At 42.4% G+C, this 8,653-nt stretch overlaps 1 protein-coding gene across 2 annotated transcripts in view; it reads right to left on the reverse strand.

The window, feature by feature from the left end:
• Positions 1 to 7,223, reverse strand: part of LOC142217724 (ankyrin repeat and fibronectin type-III domain-containing protein 1-like) — a 135,659-nt gene extending 128,436 nt beyond the window's left edge. For both annotated transcript variants that reach the window (XM_075286081.1, XM_075286082.1), the window contains exons 1-2: positions 6,945 to 7,223; positions 227 to 402 (exon numbers count right to left, since the gene is read on the reverse strand). In XM_075286081.1, coding sequence (XP_075142182.1) covers positions 227 to 402; positions 6,945 to 7,066 — 298 coding nt within the window. In that variant the 5' untranslated portion in view covers positions 7,067 to 7,223. The remainder of the gene's footprint in view (positions 1 to 226; positions 403 to 6,944) is intronic.
• Positions 7,224 to 8,653: the final 1,430 nt, after the last annotated feature.

The following is an 8,653-nucleotide window of genomic DNA, read 5'->3' on the forward strand; positions in this document are numbered from 1 at the left end:
TTTATGCTCATTCTGAACTAATTTTACGTTCAGAATGAGCGGAGCGTAACTCAGTGTGAAGGCTCCCTAATTTTGGAAATGTATTAGTTATATTGATTGGCTAAAGTTTATGATTTTTTTTTTTTTTTTTTTAGGTATTTTTCAGCAGTAATAAACCCCTGTGTCATGATATGTCCCATCAGCCCAGCACTTGGCATAATACATTTTATAGAGCTATAGAACATACCGGCTGGTGGCAACTTGCAAGAACTTAAGGTGTCTGTACTTGTTGAACATGCTGAAGGAAGGCGACAGACTGATTCCTGGAGCTGTGGGACCCTGGTCAGCACCGGAGATTGGGGAATGCTGGGAAGAGTCAGGGACTTGCCTAGGACAGGCCTCTGCAATTTTCTATCCAGGGACCTATTGTGAGAGAAACCACATTTGCTTCACATACAGTCCTATGAAAAAGTTTGGGCACCCCTATTAATCTTAATCATTTTTTGTTCTAAATATTTTGGTGTTTGCAACAGCCATTTCAGTTTGATATATCTAATAACTGATGGACACAGTAATATTTCAGGATTGAAATGAGGTTTATTGTACTAACAGAAAATGTGCAATATGCATTAAACCAAAATTTGACCGGTGCAAAAGTATGGGCACCCTTATCATTTTATTGATTTGAATTCCCCTAACTACTTTTTACTGACTTACTGAAGCACAAAATTGGTTTTGTAACCTCAGTGAGCTTTGAACTTCATAGCCAGATGTATCCAATCATAAGAAAAGGTATTTAAGGTGGCCAATTGCAAGTTGATCTCCTATTTGAATCTCCTCTGAAGAGTGGCATCATGGGCTACTCAAAACAACTCTCAAATGATCTGAAAACAAAGATTGTTCAACATAGTTGTTCAGGGGAAGGATACAAAACGTTGTCTCAGAGATTTAACCTGTCAGTTTCCACTGTGAGGAACATAGTAAGGAAATGGAAGACCACAGGGACAGTTCTTGTTAAGCCCAGAAGTGGCAGGCCAAGAAAAATATCAGAAAGGCAGAGAAGAAGAATGGTGAGAACAGTCAAGGACAATCCACAGACCACCTCCAAAGAGCTGCAGCATCATCTTGCTGCAGATGGTGTCACTGTGCATCGGTCAACTATACAGCGCACTTTGCACAAATAGAAGCTGTATGGGAGAGTGATGAGAAAGAAGCCGTTTCTGCACGTACGCCACAAATAGAGTTGCCTGAGGTATGAAAAAGCACATTTGGACAAGGCAGCTTCATTTTGGAAACAAAAATTGAGTTGTTTGGTTATAAAAAAAGGCGTTATGCATGGCGTCCAAAAAGAAACAGCATTCCAAGAAAAACACATGCTACCCACTGTAAAATTTGGTGGAGGTTCCATCATGCTTTGGGGCTGTGTGGCCAATGCCGGCATCGGGAATCTTGTTAAAGTTGAGAGTCGCATGGATTCCACTCAGTATCAGCAGATTCTTGAGAATAATGTTCAAGAATCAGTGACGAAGTTGAAGTTACGCCGGGGATGGATATTTCAGCAAGACAATGATCCAAAACACCGCTCCAAATCCTCAGGCATTCATGCAGAGGAACAATTACAATGTTCTGGAATGGCCATCCCAGTCCCCAGACCTGAATATCATTGAACATCTGTGGGATGATTTGAAGCGGGCTGTCCATGCTCGGCGACCATCTAACTTAACTGAACGCGAATTGTTTGTCCAAAATACCTTTATCCAGGATCCAGGAACTGATTAAAAGCTACAGGAAGCGACTAGAGGCTGTTATCTTTGCAAAAGGAGGATCTACTAAATATTAATGTCACTTTTCTGTTGAGGTGCCCATACTTTTGCACCGGTCAAATTTTGGTTTAATGCATATTGCACATTTTCTGTTAGTACAATAAACCTCATTTCAATCCTGAAATATTACTGTGTCCATCAGTTATTAGATATATCAAACTGAAATGGCTGTTATAAACACCAAAATATTTAGAACTAAAAATGATTAAGATTAATAGGGGTGCCCAAACTTTTTCATAGGACTGTAAATATACAATTTGGCAAAAGAGGGGAAATGAGTTGTTTTTAAGTAATGCTGTAGTCTAGCAATAACCTCATACTAGTACACCTCCTATAGTTGCAAAGGAGAACCTTCATTTTAAAGAGGATCTTTCACCTCCTGCACGAGATCCAACTCTTTGCATCCTTTAAAAGGTGCAGCTCCACTGATTCGGACACAGTTTTACATTTAGGCCTTACCATTCCTAATCAACTAGTGCTGGTAGGATAACAATACTGTCAGGTGGGTGGTCCCTGACGATCTGCTCCAGACTGGGGCCTGCCCACTTGATCGTAGAGAATCTAATTAATTAATACATTACAGCGTTGATTATTCAGGAGAGGTAGGCGCTAGAGAAAAAATATCAACCTGTTGAAGAATACAAAGAGTTGTTGGAGTGAGTGCAAGTGGTGAAAGGTCCTCTTTAAAGTTGTAGAGTTTGACCTGCAGTAGAAAAGAAATGTGAATGATAGCAAACCAAAGGCAATAGACCCAAAATCTGTAAAGGCCAAGACTAGGAGCCAAGGCTATTATAAGTCCACCCCTACATTAGAGCATCCTTGGGCTGCCTCTCCTTAAGAATAAACGGTATGTCATGATGTCTGCAGTAAATAAGATCTAGATGGGATCTTCCAAAAATTCTCTCTCCCATCAGATCAGAGATGACATGCACACGATCTGCCCAATGATCACAATTGAGCCCCTTCACGCAAATATTGGCTTTGACCTTCAAACAAAGTGAGTTTAGAAGATTGAAAATTGGCTGGAATGCAGGAAGTTCCGATGTAGTTGGCTCTGGCTGGACGGCAGCGAGTCGTAACCCTCCAAATGGCCTGGATAATGCAGTAATTAATTTGGAGCTTCCAGCAGTTCTGCGAGATGCCAATATTTAATTCTGCCTTGGATTATCTGCTTACTACCCTTTATTTATACAGCGCCAGCACATTCAGCATTCATTTACAGGAGAATGTAGTAATTTACCGCCATCCTGCTACCAAAAGAGCTGACAAACTGAATTCTCTGTGTAATGCTACATATACAAACGAAAGGAGCGCTCAGGGCTAAGTCCCATCCCATGTGTTATACCGAGTACTAGGCCGGGTAGGGCGGAGAATGACAATGGGAGTCTCTTTTTGGAGTTCTTGACTCACTTTGTTATACTCCGCCTCATGAGGCCCGGTTCACATCTGAGTTTGGGCCATTCCATTACCCTATACGCATTAAATATGAGGAGAGAAAAGTCCTCCAAACTGCACTTTTCTATCTGCATTTTTTGGGTGGAACCGAGCGGAAACCACACGGACCCCATTACAGTCTATGGAGTCCACAGATTTCCTTAGATGACTGCTTTTATATGCGGATAGGTTTCCGTGTGGGGGGTCCCCAAGTGGACTCCCCAAACACAGATGTGTAATGGGCCTGAGGCATAATTAATGGTGTAGATTTACTAATTTTGCTTTAGACAGTGTGAACTAAAGAGGATGACAGTGGCTCATACTGGATGATAAATTTAGTGCATTGACTGTCTGGTCTAAGTTTATGCCAACCGTTAATTTACTTTTCTGCCACAGTTTTGCAACTAAATTCTGGTGTCATTTTAGGATATATTTTTACACTAATGTCCCTATCAACAAGATACATCCTCTTATTGGAAGAGTGAGAAATAGTGTCTAAAGCACAAAATGAATGTGAATTCTGGCCCAAGGGTGTTTTTTTTGTTTTTGTTTATAGTGATTTCCTATCCTTAGGATAAGACCTCTAGATCTACTGCGACTCCCAGACCCCACACCAACTCCTGTGCCTCAGGGCACCTGCTCCTATAAGGGTCCATTTACATGGAGTAAACGCACGCTCATTTTGGCAAAATACAGGTGTAAAAAAATGTCATTGAATTCAATGGGAGTCTTATCTTTTCACGTGTATTTTGCCAAAATGAGCGCGCGTTTACTCCATTTGAATGGGCCCTTACACAGTGCTGTTTCTGTCCCAGTTCAATATAGAAGCTCCTACCTATAGGGGACAGCTGGATCAGATGATTTGAGTGTCAAAACCATCACCAGGTGCGTACTAAAGACCTAGTATATAAAGAAAAACGCCCTGGGGCTGTGACGTTTTATAGTACCCGCAAAGTGGATGGGATTCTGGCTAATCCCATCCATACATTGCAGAAAAAGATCTGCAGTGGAAATGGTGCGATTTCAAAAACAGTTGCATTTTTGTAAATTTCAGCATTTTAATTACCTATGGAATTGCTGCAGACTTTCTGTGAAAAGCCACGGTGGTCTTTTCTGTTTTTTCGGCTGCAGCTCGCTACTTAGGGCCTTAGCCTGGACTAGTAAAATCCCTTTAAGCCTGGTGCAGTACATTAGTTCTAGCTGTAGTGCTGCTTCAGGCCGGGTTCACATCTGCGTCGGTAATCCGTTTGGGGAGTCTGCATGGGGACCCCCCCCCAGGACGGACTGCCGAACGCATTGACAAGCAGTGTGCAGTGAAAGCACACGGATCCCATAGCTTATAATGGGGTCCGTGTGTTTTCTGCGCGGTGTCCGCACAGAACATGCGGACAGAAAAATAGTTCACGATGTGCAGAAAGCATGCGGACCCCTTTATAGTCTATGGGGTCCATGTGCTTTCACTGCACAGCGCTTGCCAATGCGTTCGGTAGTCCATTCGGAGAGGTCAACATGCGGACTCCCCAAACGTTTTACCAACACAGATGTGAACAAGCCCTTAACCTGAACTGGTCAGATCTTTGACATGTCAATTTTACTAAATACCAGTTTTCCCATAAAATAATTTCAGAGCATCTTCCCTTTGAACTCTGTGATGTCCTGTTCCTGTTTTATTCCTCCTGGAAATATAAAAAGAATGGTTATATCCAGTTCTTATATTACTCATAAAATTCCAGGAGGAAAGACAGAGGAACAGTGTTAATCAGAGTCCTAAGAAAACATGTGCGGATATTGATATTTTATGGGAATACAAGTATTAACTTACACGCATTTGAATGGGGTCTGAGCTGCACTAGCGACATGGCCACTACACAAATATGGAGCTGTCTGACTCCGGATCCATGCGCCGTACAGATATTAGCTGGTCAGTGGGTGACCATCACTGATCTCACGTCTCCTAAGGATGGGAAATCGATATGTATTCATAGACAACCCCTGCAATGTTACTCCTTTATATCACGCTAGCTCATATCTCTATCTCTCTCTCTCTATCTATCTATATACTGTATATACAGTCACTCATGCAGTAACAACCACTAGAAGACAAGAAGGGAAAACACTTGGAATGAAAGAATCAAACATAACTTGCAAATGTAACTGCTAACAGAACTATTTCTGGCAAAAAAAACCCGTCACCTGGCTGTATAGAACCAGCGCATTGCAGTCACTGTCACATTACTTAGACACATTAGGAAGTGACACAGTAATGATAAACAGGAGACAGTTCACACACCAAACTGGTAAGAACACTGTGATGTGCAAGGCCTTTTATTGGCAAGATCAGCTCCCAAGACTGTCTCTGCTCAATATGTCATTCCATCTTCTATACAATAATTACCCATCTTTTCCAGATGCCTGACAAGCAATTCTGCTTATTCAGCATACATTCACACTAGGTCTGCGTCGTATGTTGGAGATGCAGTACACGCCAAAAGGGTTTCCTGACATACGTGTTATAGGGGTCTTTCTATCTGGGACAGTTTGCCTATATGGAAACTATTACCTTTATAGGACGGCCTTGACTGCCACAAAGAGCAACTCACCTAAAAAAAAAAGGAAACTTATACATGTCCAGGACAAAGAACAACGCGCATACCCCAAATATCAGACACAAAAATGTATAACGTATGGTAGATGTTATTTTGTAGGTAATACATGCCACTGAAGGATGAGACGGTCCCATACGTCAGAGGTTTATTTTGGGAAATCCTCCTGACATATCCGTGACGTACGCTGTAAAAGCAGACTGAATGCATTATCCCGAAAGAGTCACAGTAATGGCTGCCTGTGGTCGGGATTAAGCGAAGGAATACAATAAAGCTGAATAAATTGGCAAATGAGTAATAGCAATCCAGACATGTCAGCAGTGAGTGCCTGTTCATTCTGCTGATCAGCGGGGGGGCCCGGGGGTGGATTTCGCCTTCAAACATTTACTAAACACACTAATTGTAATAAAGTTCTGAATTATCATGTTCAATACCTGTGCTGGCTGTCAGTGAATGGAAACATTCTCATTTACATGCAGACGCTAAAAATTTGCTCCATCAGTGTTACAGTGTATCAGAATCGCAAACTTCCTTTTTTAGGGTAGGTTCACACTACTGTTGGAAGTCAGTTATGATAACGCCAATCCTAACAGTCGGTAAACAGACAATAACTGATGGGGTTTATGTAGATTGTGAGCCCTATATAGGGACCATAATGTACACAGGGAGAACATAACCTCCTTGCAGATATTGTTCCTGGCGGGATTCGAACCCAGGACTCCAGTGCTGCAAAGCTAACCACTGAGTCACCGTGTTGCCCCAGACACTAACTGATGTTTTGTGTGCACTCTTTAACTGATCCATTTAATAGATTAACTTCCGTTCATGTTCTTTATTCTATAATCCGTTTTTTTAGGAGTTTTTTTTGTTCTGCACTCTGAGCATGCTCAGAAAACAAATTCACAGAAACAGATGACACAATGAAACCAATGGGATTTTTAAAGGATTTTTGATCCGTTGGATCTTAAAAGTGCCAGTTGCTAACAATGGTAGTGTGAACGCCCCCTAACAATAGCGTGTCCATACACATAGGCTGTGTGATGTCCACAAGTCAGTCTTCACGTGACTGTCAATATAAATGACCAGAGATGGATGGGATGTCTACCTGGACTGAGTGATAGTGCAACAATAGCTCCCGCTCCTCCTTCCAGTGCTGCGGCCAGGACGGATGTCCTCTCTTGATTTCCTCAAGCTGAAATACTCCGTCAGCTTCCCAAATGAGGACATGCTGCCACCCTAGTGTCTCATGTGGTGAAGACTTGACCCTGTGCCCACCAAGCCTGGGCAGGTAGGATGTTATTCCAGGCAGCATCCCCTGAGGGAAAAGGAGCAGAGATTCGCTCTTCAGTAACCCAAGTGTCTTAGGTATCGATCACCTCAGGACTGGAACTGGAACCGCTATCAGCTTCATGTTAAAGAGGACAAACACAATGGGGAAGGACAAGTTTACCCCCTACTAGCATTAAAATAAAAGCAGAATAATACTTAAAGATATCCCGGGCAGAAAGTAAGAGTTAACATCTCGGCAGCGACTTTCAGGAAATCTTCTGCAGAGTTTGTTCTTAGTCAAAGAAGCCAACCTGAACAAAGAGAATGGAGTCACATTGCAACCCAGAGGGTGCAAGTACTAGTTGTAAAACAGAAGGCTTGATCTTTTTTTGCAACTAGAAGTTGTAGCCGCAGATCACATTAGTGAAGGAGTTGCAGGGAGATCTGACCATTTTTGGTTGCTCGATATGGCCAAAACCACTCCGAGGTCCATTCTGAATCTAAAGGATCATAAATCAACAAACATAATGTCCAATGACCCACTAGTGCAAGACTGATATAAAGCACATATACTGGGTAATAGGTATATTGACTACACTTCCTATACATTTTATATATGCATTTCTAATTTGCATTAGTGAGGCCACAATAAAATATAGCTCTACCTAATGAAAGTGGTGCACACAGAAATGGTGGTTGCCATGTGAACACCCAACGACAGGTTTGAGGCCTTTATAATAACAGCAAAAATATACATCTCTCCAGAGAAAATATGGCAGATGCAACATATGGAGCAGAAGAAAATCAAAGAGAATTGGAGGTGTAAAAAGCATCTTAAATGTCATAGATAAGACGCTCTGTGACTCCCTGTGAATTTTATAACAATAAGTTATTAAACGGTGCCGAGTAAGGAAAAGAGGGACAACAACCAAATTCTAAGTGAAACAGTTACAACCGACTCAGTTTGGGAATTAAATATTGCAGAACCTACTATACATCTACAATGATATCAGGACACAAACCTAATACACAGACATCAGGACACAGACCTCTCCTCCTAATACACAGCCATCAGGACACAGACCTCTCCTCTAATACACAGCCATCAGGACACAGACCTCTCCTCCTAATACACAGCCATCAGGACACAGACCTCTCCTCTAATACACAGCCATCAGGACACAGACCTCTCCTCCTCCTAATACACAGCCATCAGGACACAGACCTCTCCTCTAATACACAGCCATCAGGACACAGACCTCTCCTCCTAATACACAGACATCAGGACACAGACCTCTCCTCCTAATACACAGCCATCAGGACACAGACCTCTCCTCCTAATACACAGCCATCAGGACACAGACCTCTCCTCCTAATACACAGCCATCAGGACACAGACCTCTCCTCCTAATACACAGCCATCAGGACACAGACCTCTCCTCCTAATACACAGCCATCAGGACACAGACCTCTCCTCCTAATACACAGACATCAGGACACAGACCTCTCCTCTAATACACAGCCATCAGGACACAGACCTCTCCT

The sequence above is a fragment of the Leptodactylus fuscus genome, chromosome 8 (genome assembly GCF_031893055.1).
Source record: "Leptodactylus fuscus isolate aLepFus1 chromosome 8, aLepFus1.hap2, whole genome shotgun sequence".
Taxonomy (NCBI): Eukaryota; Metazoa; Chordata; class Amphibia; order Anura; family Leptodactylidae; genus Leptodactylus; species Leptodactylus fuscus.